The sequence below is a fragment of the Oncorhynchus tshawytscha genome, linkage group LG29 (genome assembly GCF_018296145.1).
Source record: "Oncorhynchus tshawytscha isolate Ot180627B linkage group LG29, Otsh_v2.0, whole genome shotgun sequence".
In the NCBI taxonomy this organism is placed as follows: domain Eukaryota; kingdom Metazoa; phylum Chordata; class Actinopteri; order Salmoniformes; family Salmonidae; genus Oncorhynchus; species Oncorhynchus tshawytscha.
The window spans coordinates 24,452,709-24,471,513 of NC_056457.1; the positions used below are offsets into that span (position 1 = coordinate 24,452,709).

Here is an 18,805-nt window from a genome sequence, read left to right on the forward strand (position 1 = left end):
CCTATGTGGAATCTGTGGCACTCCGCCCTTTAGTTTTGTCTCTGAATGTGCTTAGTGGCAGAGGAGTGTTTGTCAGACACAACTAGTGAAACTACACACATACATTCCTCTCCTTGACTAGTTTCAGTGACTGCAGTACTTATATAAAGTATGTAGCTAGATAGTTTTGATTAGTTACTGAGCTGTGATGTTTTTGCAGTACAGCTGCACTGAACAAAAATAATTTGATGCACAATTTTGTTTGTTTGTGTGATCTCCCATAAAAATTATCTTAATTTAAAAAAAAATCATTTGGGGGCTCATGCAGGTGTTGAAGGCTCAGCCTTAGGTCGGGCAGGTACAATAAAACATATTCTCAGAATTTGCCTGTTAAAAATATAAAAGCTAGATGTATTGCATCCTGTGCCTGCCAATTAACATTCTTTGAAATGGGAGTAGAGAGAACTGATTTGGTAATGCAGCTCTAGAACAAGATCTGTGAGGTTTGAACAGAACAAAGAATGATGGCTCTTTTTAGACCTGTTTGACAGCCACCAGTTAAAGTATGCAAATGGTAATGAGCAAAGCATGACCATGGTGACCACCCCTTCATGGTATTTTCCTCTATGGGCTAGGTCAGGTGAAAAGTTAATGCTACATTCATAACCAAGTGGGAAGGTGGTGATTACCCGTTGTGAAGTCATAAATAGAAGTTAGGTGCATTCACATGCGTTGAACTCTTTGAGAAGTGCTGATTGACTAATGGCAATCATTATCCATGAACTAAAAGTACAGCTATCATGCTTGTGAACAAATTGTGTTCAAAAACCATTAGTAGATTGCTTTATCTTGGCCAGGTCGCAGTTGTAAATGAGAACTTGTTCTCAACTAGACTACCTGGTTAAATAAAGGTGAAATAAAAATAAATAAAAACATTTTTTATAAGTAATATTTTGTTGTATTTAACTGCTGTAAATGCTGTAATTTCCTTAGTAGGTGACGTCAGAGTTCAACATGTGGAAGAAGTCGGAGCTCATGGATGAGAGATTAGTTTCCCACTAGTAATTACCAGTTGGATGGCCGTTCAACTGATTTTTCCCATCGTACTCGAATACGGTAAATACTACCTTCCCACATGGTTATGAACGCAGCATCCGTCCACTCGTCTCACCTGTTATCAGGTGGACGGGCTTGCAGCACATATAGGCTATTTATGACGCCACACATTTATTTAAGGAACCTACCGGTGCACATTGCCGAAGGAAAGGCCTGAGTTAGTTTTGCATGAATGACACATGTCAAACGGAGCCGGTGGTGACATGCTTACAAGAATTTGGGTCTTCACAAAGATTCATCCCGGACACACATAGGACTCCGTGCAGAAGATAAAGATCTCGTGTCATTTCCAGGTAGGTTATGAATGTGCACCGTCTTACCTGCTTATTACTGATGTTGTATCCCACAGGAGATCAGATATGTGCCTCGTTCAAAACAACTTGAAAAAAAAGAGCTGACTGGGAAAAATGTTTTGACTGTCATCCAAGTCGCTATTCCAAGTCGTTAACTATTGTATTGAAAGCAACTATGGTGATGGATGATGAATTTGACAACTGGCCTGATGCGATCACGCACTATTGTCACGTTCACGTGCTAGTCGGAACTAAGAAAACTCGGACATTTCCGACTGTTTGAACGCGGCACGTGTATAACTACAACCAGTTAGCAAGTCGGACATTTCCGAGTTTCCTAGTCGCGACTACCACCCAAACGTGGCATGTAGGCCCGTATGCCAATGGAATTTGGCACAGTGGACGAGCAAAGACTCATCTCCCTTTACGCAGTGTTTAGATCTCATACAATCTTGTTAATCACTTGAGATTCGTACTGCTAAAATGTTTGCTCTTCATGTCCAGTCTTTTGAACTCACTGCGAACAAAATGGAAATGACAAGTTCGCCTGAGAGCGCAGAATATACATATGTATTCAAAGTGATCAGAATGTATCAATTCATAGAACTAATGATATTAAATAATCTCAAAACACTTCTCATTCAGAACACAATGTTTCTCCTGGGTGACAGGCAGGGCAGGATAAACCAGTTTTGTTGTGCCTCTTTCTTTGTGCTCTCACTCTCTCATCAGAAAAGTGGGTTAAGCCAGAGTCCTGCATAGGATATCAATTCCATCCTCATACCTCTTAGCATGGTCTGCAAAGTTTGACCATCTTCAGTGGAGACCAGCCATGAACAAACAAATCCCTTTATAGCAGCAGGATGTCCAGTCCAGTAGTCCTGCTATACTGACATGGACTGCTGGAATTATCTTGTGTGCTAAAGCTACTAGGCCTCTATCTCTACTACCCAGTCAGCGGAACAGTGGATCTGATGGACCAGGTGTCCCGGTCAGGGGTGGGCACTGATGTCACAGACGAGACAGCCTCCATGGGGGAGTATAGGTGGAATTCTGAGGATCATGAGGTAAGATGCAGGGAGCCCCTCTGTTTACCTGTCTGACTATCATGCACTTACCCCTACATAGTATACACAGGAGGTTGGTGGCACCTTAATTGGGGAGAACAGGCTTGTGGTAATGACTGGCGTGTAATGGTATCAAACACCAAACGAATGGTTTCCAGGTGTTTGATGCCATTCCCTTTGCTCCGTTCTGGCCATTATGAGCCGTCCTCCCCTCATGGCACATCTATCACAGGAGGCTGCTGAAGCCTGCCTACTCCCCACTCATACACACATCAAACCATCAACTGTTACTGCACTCTAGTGGAGAAGACCATTCTGACTCTTCTCCAATGTGTTATGTAGACATATCATTACATTAGCTGTTGACTTGATGTACTAGTGACACAACTACACGGGGCGGCAAGTAGCCTAGTGGTTAGAGTGTTGGGCTAGTAACCGAAAGGTTGCTGGCTTGAATCCTCAAGCTGAAACGGTACAAATCTGTCGTTCTGCCCCTGAACACAGCAGTTAACCCACTGTTCCCCGGTAGGCTGTCATTGTAAATAAGAATTAGTTCTTAACTGACCTGCCTAGTTAAATAAAATACATGCAGTTCAACTAGTAATCTAAATCTAGGTAGTGTTTTCAGTGGTTCTTTGTTTCTCCATGTAGTGATGTAACTAAGTACTGGAACTAGACTAGTTTTTTTGTAAAAATAAATGTGTATGAAGTAGGCTATTTCCTTTTTTGGGGCATCAGGCCTGCTTAATTCTCACTTCAAACAACCTGTTTGTGTTTTAATAGGCTGAATGACACATTGTTAATGTACAGTGCTGTCAAAGTCTTCAGACCCCTTGACTTATTCCACATTTTGTTAGCCTTATTCTAAAATGGATTAAATAGTCCCCCCCCCCTCAATCTACACACAATACCCCATAATGAAAAAGCAAAAATAGGTTTTTAGAAATGTTGGCAAATGTAATACAAATAAAACTTAGCAGATTGACATAAGAATTCAGACCCTTTACTCAGTACTTTGTTGAAACACCTTTGGCAGCGATTACAGCCTCGACTCTTCAGGGGTATGACGCTAAAAGTTTGGCACACCAGTATTTGGGGAGTTTCTCCCATTCTTCTCTACAGATCCTCTCATGCTGTCAGGTTGGATGGGAAGCGTTGCTGCACAGCTATTTTCAGGTCTCTCCAGAGATGTTTGATCCGGTTCAAGTCCGGGCTCTGGCTAGACAACTCAAGGACATTCAGAGACTTGTCCCGAAGCCACTGAAGCCACTCTTGCATTGTCTTGGCTGTGTGCTTAGGGTCGTTGACCTGTTGGAAGGTGTACCTTCGCCCCAGTCTGAGGTCTTGAGCTCTCTGGAGCAGGTTATAAAAGGATCTCTCTGTACTTTGGTTCGTTCATCTTTGCCTCGATTCAGACTACTCTCCCAGTCCCTGCTGCTGGAAAACATCCCCACAGCATGATGCTACCACCACCATGCTTCACCACCATGCTTCACTGTGGGAATGGAGCCAGGTTTCCTCCAAACGTGCCTCTGGCATTCAGGCCAAAGAGTTCAATCTTTGTTTCATCAGACCAGAGAATCTTGTTTCTCCTTTAGGAACCTTTTGGCGGGCTGTCATGTACCTTTTTACTGAGGACTGGCTTCCATCTGGTCACTCTACCATAAAGGTCTGATTGGTGGAGTGCTGCAGAGATGGTTGTCCTTCTGGAAGTTTCTTCTATCTCCACAGAGGAACTCTAGAGCTGTCAGTCACTATGTTGTTCTTGGTCACCTCCCTGACCAAGGCCCTTCTCCCCTGATTGCTCAGCTTGGCAGGGAGGCCAGCTCTAGGAAGAGTCTTGGTGGTTCCAAACTTCTTCCATTTAAGAATGAGGGAGGCCGGTGTGTTCTTGGGGACCTTCAATGCTGCAGATGTTTTTGGTACCCTTCCTGAGATCTGTGCCTCGACACAATCCTGTCTTTGACCTCTTGGCTTGGTTTTTGTTCTGACATGCACTGTCAACTGTTGGACCTTGTATAGACAGATGTGTGCCTTTCCAAATCATGTCCAATCAATTACATTTACTACAGGTGGACTCGAATCAAGTTGTAGAAACATCTCAAGGATGGTCAATGGAAACAGGATGCACCGGAGCTCAAATTCGAGTCACATAGCAAAGGGTCTGAATAGTTATGTAAATTATGGCATTTCTGTTTATGATTTTAATACATTTGCTGAAATTTCTGAAACTTTTCACTTAGTTTTTTAAAAACTGTAATCCATTTTAGAATAGGTTTGTATCAAAGTGGAAAAATTCAAGGGGTCTGAATACTTTCCGAAGGCACTGTATAACCCCAAACAGATCTGCTCTTGCAATTTGTAGTCTGACATTTCAGATTTGTATATTAGAATTTCTCAGGAAGTAGTTTGGATGTAGTTAACTACTTTTTCATAGGGGTAGCTTTAGTGTAGCGTAACTTATTTTGGTGTGAAGTAATAGATATTTTCAGAGTAGCTTCCCCAACACTGACAATGTACAAAGCTTGTGGGGTGATACTGTTTTTCAGCTGAATTAGTGTTCAGTTCTTGGCCTTCTCTGTATTTACTGAATAGCGAGAGCATATTGACCAATTGTCAGATTAATATATACTGAATTCAACAGAGGTTCAGCCAGCATGACCTCTGTAGTATAGTAATTTGTTTTCAAATGAGCTTTGATGTGATTTCTAATGTTATTTCTGCAGCCTGTTAATCCGAGATCCGACCCTCATGGCCAGTGTCTGGCCGCCCCCCAAGCCCTGCCTGCCCCCACCTACAAACAGAGGGTTGATGAGTTTAGGAAGTTGTTCAGAGAACTGCCTGAGTCAGAGAGACTCATTGTGGGTGAGTTGTGTGTGAGAGAAAGAAGCCAGATACGGCTCCCCTATCACCAGCTCTCAAAAACCAAACATATCGGCACCTCTCTCACCAGACGTCCTATATACAGAGCTTACCTGCATATACCAGCACACCTGTACCTTACCTGTGTCTAAGTGTATACCCATCTCTCGCTGCGTCCCATGTATTTTCCCCAGACTACACCTGTGCCCTCCAGAGAGACATTCTACTGCAGGGACGCCTCTACCTGTCGGAGAACTGGCTCTGTTTCTATAGCAATGTGTTTTGGGGGACAAAGGTGAGCTCACACATGAGGGAAAGGAAAAATAAAGGCACCGTTTTCTGTTTAGAGGATGAATTAAATTGGATAATGATATATTGTAAATATGTATATATATTGCATTATTCTGGTCGTGTTAAGGATGTGATCAGTGTGCTCTGGAATCGTAGATAGCCTAGAGTCTGAGGGACGTCTCTGTGGTCGTAGATAGCCTAGACTCTTGAGGGACATCACTGTGCTCTGTGGTCGTAGATAGTCTTGACTCTGAGGGACATCAAGGCCATGTACAGAGAGAAGACCGCACGGCTGATTCCCAACGCCATTCAGATCTGCACAGACTCTGAGAAGGTACAGTCACTCAAACAACACCTGGGTTCTGTTCAATATCCCTGGACAGTTGCACTAACGCCTTGGACCAGAGTTAAGAGACCCTGTGCTTTTCATGGTTTAACCCATCAAGCAACTTTTCATACTCAAGAGTACAGCAGCACTGACAAAATAACATGCTTCTGTCTGTCCTCAATGCAAACCAATAGACGGTCATCACTGCAATAATATTAAAGCAAAACTCCACACAAAAACTATATTGTAGTACTATATCCCAAAATTTTTTGACATGCAAAACATTTTGGGATTAATATTTTTTTGGGGAATCATATGATGCAAAATGCATCATACCGGCTGTATTTCATTTCAGTAGTTATATATTTTAAACTTGATTGCTGATATGCAAAACAGACAGTTTTTGGGGTGGAATTTTAATTTGAACTGAAGCTTCTCTCTTCCCTGCAGTTGTTCTTCACTTCCTTCTCAGCCAGAGAGAAGAGTTACCAGGGAGTGTTCCGGATGTGGCAGAACACACTGATGGACAAGGTGAGGCACAGATCAGCTGACAGCGACCTCATATAACCTTGCTTCACTCACTGGGGGATGCATCCCAAATGGCACCCTATTCCCTATAAAGTGCACTACTTTTAACATGGGCCCTGTGCCATATTCAGGATGCACCCTGGGTGTAAAGTACTGTTAGCTATGGCAGGTCCACGGTTCTGTTTATGTTGAAACTGTCCTGTCCAGATAGAGCAGGGTGTGGATATGGAATGAGGGCTGTCAAAAACACTGGAAATGGGACACCCAGAATGTCCCCTCCTTTCAACACTGGGCCTTTTCCACACCCAGTTACACAGTGCCCTGTCCCCCCCCCCCTTCCAACATTGTTGTCACCATGGTTTTGGTTGTCTCGACAGCAAGAATTTCTATGGCAAGGGCATTTCTATAAGTAGGAGTTATGTTAAGCACAGATCTTGGATCATCTTCCCCTCACTCAATCCTACCCTTGATAACAAGTTAAACTGACCTTGGCTCTGTGTCTCTGTGGCAACGTGTTCCCGGTAATCACCTATGGAATGGCATTGATCCAGTGACATGAAGAAAGTCAACGACTAGATAACCAGATAACCCTGCAACATGGACACTATCATAGCTCCATGCAACTTATCTGCAGTCCTATTTAGTATGCAAGGCTTTTGTGACTTTACCCTGGCAGACTGCTCTTATCTAATCAATCCTGAGTACACACCATGCTCCTCGGACTGGCCCCTTGCCCCTAACATTCGGTTATTATGTAGTATACAAGGGGAATAGAATGGCATTATTTTTTTTTTTATAATGTAGCAAAGTGGGGCTAAAACATTCTAGCACCTGGAATGAATGCAGACTCTATGGCCAACTAGTGTAATACCCGGAAGACTGTGGACCAAGGGAATTAAGCTGTGCAAACAACTCCACAATAACACTAGTGTGACTCGGGAGTTAGCGAATGACGGTAAAGTTCAATGACCCCTCAAGGTGTGGCTAGGAAGGTTTATTTGCTTAAGACAGAAAGATCTGTCTTTTCATTACCTATCCATTCTTCAGGGCAGTCGTTTGCATTACGCCCCAAAGAGGCTATTCATCAACCGATCTGATTTTCGTTGTCACTGAACCAGAGTTTTGGCATTCAGTAGAGCTGTTATCGAGGCTACCTATCTCTGTATCAATGGGTGGAGCGCTCGTGTCCCAATTGTCGGGCTGAGGGCGCTAGGACTTCCTGATTGTTTTGTGACAGTGTACAGGTTATTACAGTTCAGTCCAGAGACCAGAACAGAGTAAAATGGCTACAGAGAAGTAAGTAAAACATCTTTTAAAATTGTTATTTTGACTTGATTGGTAACAATTCATCTAAATGATGATCAGGTGTGTGTAATTTGGATTGAAGAAACTGGTTCTATATGGGGCTTGCTTGAATGGATTCTGTTGCATGGGCAGGGCTGGATTTGGGTTCTCGGGGCACCTACTTTATTTTCCGTTTTTTTTAAAGCTAATTATCTGCAATTCGACGTATTTTGTCATGGCTTATGACGTGTTTTATATGCTATCGGGGGGACCTCTGACCTCCAGGGCAGGTGCCCCGCGTGCCTGTTTGTAGGAAATCAATCATAATAAATTGGGTTTTTTTTTTGAACGATTGAACAAACTCCAAATACATTTCTAATCTACATTTACTTATTATTCTCCCTCCATATAGTTTAAAAATATATACTTTGTTTATGGACACTATGACAAATACAATCTACACTCAGCAAAAAAAAAGAAACGTCCTCTCACAGTCAACTGGATATATTTTCAGCAAACTTAACGTGTAAATATTTGTATGACCATAACAAAATTCAACAACTGAGACATAAACTGAACAAGTTCCACAGACATGTGACTAACAAATTCAATAATGTGTCCCTGAACAAAGGGAGCGGTCAAAATAAAAATTAAGTCAGTATTTGGTGTGGCCACCAGCTGCATTAAGTACTGCAGTGCATCTTCTCATGGACTGCACCAGATTTGCCAGTTCTTGCTGTGATATCCCACTCTTCCACCAAGGCACCTGCAAGTTCCCAGACATTTTTGGGGGCAATGGCCCTAGCCCTCACCCTCCGATCCAATAGGTCCCAGACGTGCTCAATGGGATTGAGATCTGGGCTCGTCGCTGGCCATGCCAGAACACTGACATTCCTGTCTTGCAGGTGGCATTGTCATGCTGGAGGGTCATGTCAGGATGAGCCTGCAGGAAGGGTACCACATGAGGGAGGAGGATGTATTCCCTGTAACGCACAGCGTTGAGATTGCCTGCAATGACAACAAGCTCAGTTCGATGATGCTGTGACACACTGCCCCAGACCATGATGGACCCTCCACCTCCAAATTGATCCCACTCCAGAGTCCAGGCCTTGGTGTAACGCTCATTCCTTCAATGACAAATGTGAATCTGACCATCACCCCTGGTGAGACAAAACCGCCACTTGTCAGTGAAGAGCACTTTTTTACCAGTCCTGTCTGGTCCAGCGACGGTGAGTTTGTGCACATAGGCGATGTTGCCGGTGATGTTTGGTGAGGACCTGCCTTACAACAGGCCTACAAGCCCTCAGTCCAGCCTCTCTCAGCCTATTGCGGACAGTCTGAGTACTGATGGAGGGATTGTGTGTTCCTGGTGTAACTTGGGCAGTTGTTGCCATCCTGTACCTGTCCCGCAGGTGTGATGTTCAGATGTATGGATTCTGTGCAGGTGTTGCTACACGTGGTCTGCCACTGCGAGGACGATCAGCTGTCCGTCCTGTCTCCCTGTAGCCCAGTCTTAGGCGTCTCACAGTACGGACATTGCAATTTATTGCCACATCTGCAGTCCTCATGCCTCCTTGCAGCATGCCTAAGGCACGTTCATGCAGATGAGCAGGGGCCCTTGGCATCTTTCCTTTGGTGTTTTTCAGAGTCAGTAGAAAAGCCTCTTTAGTGTACTAAGTTTTCATAACTGTGACCTTAATTGTCTACTGTCTGTAAGCTGTTAGTTTCTTAATGACCGTTCCACAGGTACATGTTCATTAATTGTTCATGGTTAATTGAACAAGCATGGGAAACAGTGTTTAACAGTGTTTAAGATCTGTGAAGGTATTTGGATTTTTACGAAATATCTTTGAAAGACAGGGTCCTGAAGAAGGGACGTTTCTTTTTTTGCTGAGTATATTTTGTAGCTGTTAATCAATAGCTATAGGCTACAATTTAACTGCGCAAGGTAGCAGCTATCGTCTTTGCGTCAGTTCTTTATATAATTGTTTGCATTTCTTAAGAGCTAATCTACAGTGAGTTGCTTTTTGATATCTTGTGGCATCAGTGTGGAGCAGGTTAGGGCTGTTTTGTTTGGTTGAAACTAAGACTGGAGGTGATGTGAGATTCATGCACAGGTAGAAAATGGTTATGTTGGAGGAAGCCAGACAGGGGAATTAATCCTCATGATTTTGACTATTGCGATTGAGCTCTTGCTAGCTATAGCCTACAAGCAGCTGATGGATGATGGAACTGTGTACACCAAAATCAGTTGCTTTTCCATGATACCAAAAATCTAATCAAGCCCCACTGTTTGCTGTGTGCCAACCTCTGTTCCTCCCAATTAAACCCCCTCTCTCCTCTGTCCTCTCTCTCTCCTAGCCATTGACTAGTCTGGAGCTGTGGCTGGTGGTCAAGCAGCACTATGGTAATGATCTGGGCCTGAGCCATGAAGAAATGGAGAGTCTACAGGGATCAGCAGAATCAACCACGCAGACACACACTAGGTGAGGACTAGCAGGACTCTTCATCTATCAATCTGGTGCTGCATGGTGAACAGCATGCATTCACCTACATCTGTCTGACACATTTCTTTAATCTGTTTCCCCATCTGGTCCCTGGCAGCCTGACCATGAGGCCCGGTGGAGAGGACTCTGGGAGGCTGGAGAGGCCGTCTACTCTGCGCCTCCAGCCAGGGGATCAGGGCTCCTTTGAGCCCAACACGCCCCAGGGAGAGGACTTACCCTCACCCCTCGGACAGAGCACCGCCAATTCGAGGAATGCGGTACGACACCTGGCATGTTAATGCCACAAAAGGCTTGGATGATATTAAGTGATCTCTGTAGAGGCATAATGTCTATATTGTTTCTTCATTGTCTGAGTTTTGCAAATGAAGGATGAGTCCCATTGATGGCATACATGTATATAGCAAGGCTTCCATAGCCAGAGTGACATTGCCATTGTGTTTGTGTCCTACAGGATGATGCTCACAGCACCTCGTCTCAGTGCACTCCTGACCCATCCCTGGACCGCTCTGCCCCGGAGAGGGTCTCCAAGCGCTCAGAGCTCTCTCTGGACCTTAACACTAACCTGGACCACTTCTCTGAACAGAGCGGCTCGGAGAGCGCAGAGGAGGGTGAGAATGATTCCCAAATGTGTTAAATGCATGCATCTTTAGAGTATGTGTTTGTGTGATGCTATTGACACCATCTTAGATGTGTTTTCAGAGGCATTCCTCAGATCATGTTAACCCCTCTCCCGGTGTCTCTTATAGAGGAGAGGGTGTGTGTCTCCGAGCAGCAGGGCAGGCTCTATGTGAACAAGGTCTTCAACATCAGCGCAGAGAAGATGTTTGAGCTGCTCTTTACTGACTCTCACTTCATACGAAGATTCATGAACATCAGGAAGATCACCAGTGAGTCATCACCCCATCCACCCTAAACACTCCCTGTTATGTCACAGTCCTCAGCGCTCCCTGTTATGTGGCACAGTCCTCAACGCTCCCTGTTATGTGGCACAGTCCTCAGCGCTCCCTGTTATGTGGCACAGTCCTCAACGCTCCCTGTTATGTGGCACAGTCCTCAACGCTCCCTGTTATGTGGCACAGTCCTCAGCGCTCCCTGTTATGTGGCACAGGCCTCAACGCTCCCTGTTATGTGGCACAGTCCTCAACGCTCCCTGTTATGTGGCACAGTCCTCAACGCTCCCTGTTATGTGGCACAGTCCTCAACGCTCCCTGTTATGTGGCACAGTCCTCAGCGCTCCCTGTTATGTGGCACAGTCCTCAACGCTCCCTGTTATGTGGCACAGTCCTCAGCGCTCCCTGTTATGTGGCACAGTCCTCAACGCTCCCTGTTATGTGGCACAGTCCTCAACGCTCCCTGTTATGTGGCACAGTCCTCCTCCCTGTTATGTGGCACGTCCTCAACGCTCCCTGTTATGTGGCACAGTCCTCAACGCTCCCTGTTATGTGGCACAGTCCTCAGCGCTCCCTGTTATGTGGCACAGGCCTCAGCGCTCCCTGTTATGTGGCACAGGCCTCAGCGCTCCCTGTTATGTGGCACAGGCCTCAGCGCTCCCTGTTATGTGGCACAGGCCTCAGCGCTCCCTGTTATGTGGCACAGGCCTCAGCGCTCCCTGTTATGTGGCACAGGCCTCAGCGCTCCCTGTTATGTGGCACAGGCCTCAGCGCTCCCTGTTATGTGGCACAGGCCTCAGCGCTCCCTGTTATGTGGCACAGGCCTCAGCGCTCCCTGTTATGTGGCACAGGCCTCAGGCCTCAGCGCTCCCTGTTATGTGGCACAGTCCTCAGCGCTCAGCGCCCTGTTATGTGGCACAGGCCTCAGCGCTCCCTGTTATGTGGCACAGGCCTCAGCGCTCCCTGTTATGTGGCACAGGCCTCAGCGCTCCCTGTTATGTGGCACAGTCCTCAACGCTCCCTGTTATGTGGCACAGGCCTCAGCGCTCCCTGTTATGTGGCACAGGCCTCAGCTTGTGATGAGTAATCCATCCTAATCAATCTTTTGAATGTGAATGCCAGAGAGTTGTTGTAATTTCTAAATTGGGATGTGCACAACGAGGGGCCACAGTGGCTCCTGGATCTGCATACAGTACTCACACATGCAGTCAGATCCTTTTGGGGGCCCTAAGTAAAAACTTGTTTGGAGGGCCCCTCTGCCTTACTAAACAATGGTGGAGGGGCGGAGAGAAAAATGTGCAGTTTTATACACAGTTTGCCATGGGGCAGAGAGATATTTAAAACTAAAGTGTATATCTGAGTGAGAGTGACGAACAAAATTTAATGGGGGCCCACCCAGTCAGTTATTTGCCCATGATTGCTAAAGGTTTAGATCGTCTAGACTAACTTACCAATCTATAAAATGTTAGCTGGCTTGGCTAGATGAGTGACTGACATAAGAGAAACTGCTGATGCACAACCAAATTTCGAAATTTAGTTGAGACCCCGACTGAGTATTTTTTGGGGGGGAGGAGATTGATCCGCAGGCCTACAAAGGGGGGGTCGCATGTGCCCATCCCTGGTCCAAATGATGTGTTTGTGTGTGTGAAATAATTCAGGCCTTTCCATTTCAGTGCAGTACCAAATAGAATAATAGGTGTGTTTTGTTAACCTATGTGTGATTGTCTTTAGATGCCAGCTTTGCCCCGTGGCAGAGTGAAGCGTCAGGCGCCATGAAGAGGAGTCTCAACTACACCATCACCATCACCAACCCTCTGGTGGGCAAGTTCTCCACCGCCACGGAGAACCAGGTGAGCCCAGGTCTGCAGGGTGTGTGTTGTATAGTGTGTTTTCCAGAGTGTTTAACTCTGTTGTCCTGTCAGATCCTGTACAAGGAATCCAGGGAGGGTCAGTACTACCTCGTCGACGCGGAAGTCTACACACACGACGTCCCGTACCACGACTACTTCTACACTCAGAACCTCTACTGTATCATCCGCCACTCCAAACACAAGTGTCGACTCAGGTGAGCAGCAGTGACAACACACCCTTCAGACATTTTAATATTTGCTCTGTTTACTTTCGTGTAAGGACTTTTAGGGTATTGGGGTTGAGTTTCTCATTGTGGTCAGTCTTTGTTCAGTGCAAAGGTGCCTTTACATGTTTCCCACTGGGCACAGATGTCTATTCCATGTCGGTTCAACCGACTTTCACTGATGTGAAAATAAGGTTCATTCAACCAGTGTGTGCCCAGTGGGTTTTGTGTGTCAAAGACCAATATCCTTAGGTAAATTCACTTCCACATATTGCTGGCCTATGTACTGTTGGTTCTCTCTTCTTGCTGGCAGCTATTGGTCAATCTGAATCAGTTCCTGATTACAGAGAACGAAAATCAGCACTGTTTGGTACTTGAGAGTTTGGTGACTAATTACCCATGTAACTGATTAAATTACAACTGGAGAGTTGATGTGCTGATGTGTTCAGGGTGTATACTGATGTGAAGTATAAGAAGCAGCCGTGGGGGCTGGTCAAGTCCTTTATCACCAAGAACTCCTGGAGTGGCCTGGAGGACTACTTCAGACACCTGGGTGAGTAGCAGCCTTGGAGATCTCGTCTTTCTCCCACGCCAACTTTCAGAATATCTCTCTCCTTCTCGCTTGGCTAATCTCTGAGTGTATTTTCCTCTGAGAGCGTGTCTTTCTGCCTTTCCATGTCAAGTCTACTCCTCTCTCTGGTGTTCGTTGTCGCCAGTTTACGCATTATTACGAACACTTGTCACCATCGTTACGCACACCTGCGCCTCACGAGACACACCTGGAATTCATCCCCTTCCTGATTACCTCCCCTATATCTATCACTCCCTTTGGTTCTTTCCTCAGGCGTTATTGTTTGTTTCATGTCTGTACGCTACTCGTGTTTCTTGCTTTGTTCTATTGTTTGTGTATTAAATTCACTCCCTGTACTTGCTTCCCGATTTTGTTAGTGTACGTGTGACACTACACTTTCTCCAGTGAGTCTCTGCCTGTGAGTGTGTTGGGTTGGCCATAATAAACTCCTGCTCTCTAAGTATGTTGCTGCTTCACTGGTTTCTGTCCATCACCCCCTCTCCTATAGTGTATAACGACCCGTCGCCCCCCCCTCTCCTATAGTGTATAACGACCCCGCCCCCTCTCCGCCCCCCTCTCCTATAGTGTATACGACCCGTCGACTCCTATAGTGTATCGACCCCCCCTCTCCTATAGTGTATAACGACCCGTCGCCCCCTCTCCCCCCGTCACCCCCTCTCCTATAGTGTATAATGACCCGTCGCCCCCACCCCCTCTCCTATAGTGTATAACGACCCGTCGCCCCCTCTCCTATAGTGTATAACGACCCGTCGCCCCCTCCGTCGTCGCCCCCTCTCCTATAGTGTATAATGACCCGTCGCCCCCTCTCCTATAGTGTATAATGACCCCGTCACGACCCCCCTCTCCTATAGTGTATAACGACCCGTCGCCCCCCCTCTCCTATAGTGTATAACGACCCGTCGCCCCCTCTCCTATAGTGTATACCGACCCGTCGCCCCTCTCCTATAGTGTATAACGACCCGCCCCCTCTCCTATAGTGTATAACGACCCCCCCTCTCCTATAGTGTATAACGACCCGTCGCCCCCTCTCCTATAGTGTATAACGACCCGTCGCCCCCTCTCCTATAGTGTATAACGGCGCGTCTTCGTCACCCGCTCAAGTCTCGTCAGAGTAGATCTGAATCAAAGCCCTGCACTCACACTGACAGTCCAACTCGCCTCATGAGAAGTCAATTAGAACCCCACCCCTCCCCACAGATTGCACGGCAGTCCTCTCTACATAACCCTTACCACCTCTACTAGTCATTTATCCACCCCCTTCTTCCAAGGCATTTAACCTGACTTTTCCTTTCACCCTATGTCATCACAGAATCGGAGCTGATGGAAGAGGAGGCGGAGCTGAACCAGGGAGGCGGAGACCACGGTAAGACAATTGGCGGGCTGCGTCACCGGCGGAGGAGGACATTCAGTCGGACACTACAGGAGCACCTGAACCCCAGCAACCAGTACAGGCCTGACCTAGATCCTCACAGAGAGGGCAACACAGGTACATGTTCTTCTGTTATTTAGCCCTGGACAACCATCTTCTGCACACATGAATAACATTACATATACTATACAAACAATCAGTAATCAAGCACATGACTTGATCACCTACAAAATGCAGTCATCTGTCTTCCATTCAAGCTGTGTCTCCTGTAATGACTTCCTGTCTCCGGTTGTGTGTCAGATCCCATGGATATGAAGGGTCCACAGTGGAACGTCTCTACCATCGTAGCTGGGATGAGCATCATGTAAGTCAACACTCAAAGCGTAAATCAGCATGCAACCTTTCTATTGTCTGAGTACATTCTGCTCCATGAGCTCAAACAGTACTTAGGCGTGTGTGTATTTGCAGTATATTAGCCAGGTGTTTGTTGAACTCAAATAATCAGAAACCTTACTGCCTCCTCTCTCTTGCTCTTCCCAGTATGCTGATCCTAACAGTACTGAACCTGGGGCTGTTCTTTAAGCTGTGGGCCATGGAGGACGTGGTCACACGCATGTACCTGAGCACCAAGAACCGCCTCCGGGAGAGGACCGAGAGCAGGTAGGCTGCTGTACACTGAGTGAAAGCCTACGAGTACTTCTCTCTGGGTGGCTGAGGCCTTGTTCCAAGACTTAGGTGAGAGAGACTGAAGGGACATCTCTGACCAGCATCCCACATGACCTGCACATGACCATCTGATCATTTATCACTCCAGTGTTAATCTGCAAAATTGTAATTATTCGCCTACCTCATGCCTTTTGCACACAATGTATATAGACTATTATTTTTTCTTTTTTTTCTAGTGTGTTATGGACTTGTTAATTGTTTACTCCATGTGTAACTCTGTGTTGTCTGTTCACACTGCTATGCTTTATCTTGGCCAGGTCGCAGTTGTAAATGAGAACTTGTTCTCAACTTGCCTACCTGGTTAAATAAAGGTGAAATAAAAAAATTGACAGCCCGACTAGCCAAAATCTATAACCTAACCTTAAGCAAACCCCTAACCCTAATCTAATTTGAACAAATTAAATGTTGTTTTGGTCAGCCACATCCCCTTAGTTTACCTGACTTGGAAGCATCCTTTCCTTCTCCATTCCTTGGCGTAATCACTGCTCTGACGATTGGGTTGGTGTGAGCTATGTTGAGGAATTCTCTCTCCTGTTGTCTTTGTTCGTCTCCTCAGTTTTGCCCCAGACTTTAGTCACGGACCGGCCCCTCCACACAGGACCAGAGAGGAGACTCTGTTGCTGAAAGCTGTTCTACAGGACTCCATCAACCTACTGGAGCAGGTGAGTCAGATGACCAGCTGTGTTGGTGTGTCAGTGTCACAGCCTCCCAGATGACCCCTGCAGGTGTATCTGGACGGTCATTGACCGTTTTCTTCCTCTTTTCTCTCCAGCTCCGCTGCTCTCTATTGGTGCTTCAGCAGAACTTTGTAACCAATAGGACAGCAACACCTCAGTGACGCCGTCATGATTTCACTACGCCCTATGAACCCTGGGGTTGTAAAGGCTACAGGGATGCGCCTCAGAGGACTCACTCTCCCAAGTAGGGGTGTTGCTATAGGGACTACCCACACACCGACTACTTGTTACTAAGAGCAACAACGGTACAAGTCCCAGGGCCATTGATAGTGTGTTACTAGGTGGATTAATGTTTTTTTAAAGTTCAACTGTTGGTCCTGCGCTGTGGCGGAAGAGAATGGTTCCCAAACATCACCAACACTGGGAGGTGACTATTGGACTTGGGTTTATGTGAGGTTCCATTGTCTGTTGGGTTAGGGAGTACTTTATTCTTCCTTAATGTTCTGGGGTTACGGTGATTAAGTTGAAGTTCTTCTGGACTACTGTATATTCCATGCAGTCCCAGCATGCCTCACTGCGTACCCCTTCCATTGCCAAGCTCATCACAGCAGATTAACCAATGATGTTATAGAAATAAATCCCAATGTAAGATTTTTACTTTTTGCACAGGTGCCTTGTGTACTTTTTATATTTTTTATATTGATTTAGAATACATTTTTTTTCAATTAGAAAATACTTTGAATGTAATTTATTAATAATATTTGAATGGCTGTGGGTTTCTGCTCGTGTAAATGTGAATAATTATGCTGTTTTGGATTGACAGATGACTCATTTAAAAAAAGAAAATAATCTTTGGGTGGTTTTGCAGCTGGTTTGTACATGTACAGCAGAGCTCAATATCAGTGTTGTATTTAGAAGGGTGCAGTGTTCTGAACACCGCAGATAGAAATGCCTTCTATAAAGCTGTCATGAATCATTATTCTACATGATGGAGAAGCATGTTTATTCTACATAATATAGTTCTATCTGAACCTTCTGTAATGTTGCACCCCACTGAACACACACCCAGGTGAACTTTCTCAGGACTAATTGGTTAGAGCTAAAATATGCAAATAATAATACTGATTGCATTTAGTTAATTACGTTAAAGTCCTGATGACCGTTCCATATACAATAAGCTAAATTAAGAGGGTTAGTGAATGTTCTGTAATTCATATTCATTCCACATGATGGTAAAACAAACCCATTCAGGAAGCCAAGTCACTCAAACACTGCACTGCATATCTGTACACCCACTAAGAATTTGAGCAGTGGATTCTGAGCTGAATCCACACTAGTGCCTTGTTAGCTTTGCTTTTTGTTATTGTTAATCACCATTTACATTTTCTCAAACAAATACCACTCGTGTGTGGCGGTACAATATGACATTTTATGTCAAACCCATCCTTGTTCTATAATTGCACAGGAATCTTCCATAGTTTTGTTTGCTGTTTACATTGCATTAGTGTAAACTGTGGGACGTGACTAGTTTAAAAGGGTACACACTAACATTTGTTTTCCACACTATCCATATATGAAGTTGAATTATGTTGGCTATTTTGCACATTTGTAAGATAACGATTTGATGCTTTGAATAAAGAAACCATATTTCTCCACATATTATTGTTAATGTGAGGTGGGGGTAAAAGCACTGACTGTACAATCAGGCTCTTTCTACCTTGATCCTAATTCTCTGGGGAGGGTACATAACAGGATTTACTAACCACATGTGAGAGTGCGTTAGGGGTTACTTCACTTTGTTGAAATACCACCCATGCATTTGTGCTGACAGTCTGAAGGTGGGTGGTTCGTTAGTATTGGTCTCTTGGGGGTCCCCGTGTCTCGATCGACAGCTCCAGAAGTCTGATGCTGCATATTCCGTAACTGTAGTTGAGCGAAGTCCTTAAAGGTAGACTCCGAGAGATGAAGTAAACCGCATGGTGTCTGTTCTCTGCTGTTTTGGCTAAAAGCGTGAAACGTGCATTTGCGCAGATATGGTGTGTGAGTGAAATCTTGCATCTCAATATCTGGGGTGCTGCTAGAGGCAATGTCATTTGCTAAGTCTACCTTTAATGTGTAAGAACACCCACTGTCTTTCAAATGAATAGGCATCATTATCGTGGCTGTTGAAATCAACTTCGTTCGAGACAAGTGCTTTAATTTACAGCGGCCTTAGCTCTCCA

The 18,805-nt window shown here is 45.3% G+C and overlaps 1 protein-coding gene across 4 annotated transcripts; it reads left to right on the top strand.

Moving 5' to 3' along the window:
* Positions 1–1,146: 1,146 nt before the first annotated feature.
* Positions 1,147–18,240, top strand: LOC112252985 (protein Aster-C). 4 transcript variants are annotated; one of them, XM_024424805.2, is made up of 18 exons: positions 1,147–1,388; positions 2,121–2,455; positions 5,182–5,320; positions 5,512–5,612; positions 5,847–5,942; positions 6,387–6,467; positions 10,110–10,234; positions 10,353–10,512; positions 10,707–10,863; positions 11,002–11,142; positions 12,877–12,995; positions 13,068–13,210; positions 13,669–13,772; positions 15,121–15,297; positions 15,481–15,544; positions 15,721–15,840; positions 16,463–16,568; positions 16,679–18,240. In XM_024424805.2, the coding sequence occupies exons 2-18, from the start codon at positions 2,363–2,365 to the stop codon at positions 16,742–16,744; spliced, it is 1,992 nt and encodes a 663-aa protein (XP_024280573.1). In that variant the 5' UTR covers positions 1,147–1,388; positions 2,121–2,362; the 3' UTR covers positions 16,745–18,240. The 4 variants fall into 4 exon arrangements, with proteins under 4 accessions (XP_024280573.1, XP_024280574.1, XP_024280575.1 ...); XM_024424806.2 differs by having other exon boundaries at positions 2,126–2,455; XM_024424807.2 differs by having other exon boundaries at positions 2,315–2,455.
* Positions 18,241–18,805: the final 565 nt, after the last annotated feature.

Excerpts from the sequence above, each read along its gene's own strand:
- LOC112252985 (XM_024424805.2), top strand. The coding sequence starts at position 2,363 with ATGGACCAGGTGTCCCGGTCAGGGGTGGGCACTGATGTCACAGACGAG. Across the intron at positions 10,864-11,001 it reads CTCGGAGAGCGCAGAGGAGG|AGGAGAGGGTGTGTGTCTCC; the intron begins GTGAGAATGATT and ends TGTCTCTTATAG. Across the intron at positions 15,545-15,720 it reads GTAGCTGGGATGAGCATCAT|TATGCTGATCCTAACAGTAC; the intron begins GTAAGTCAACAC and ends TGCTCTTCCCAG.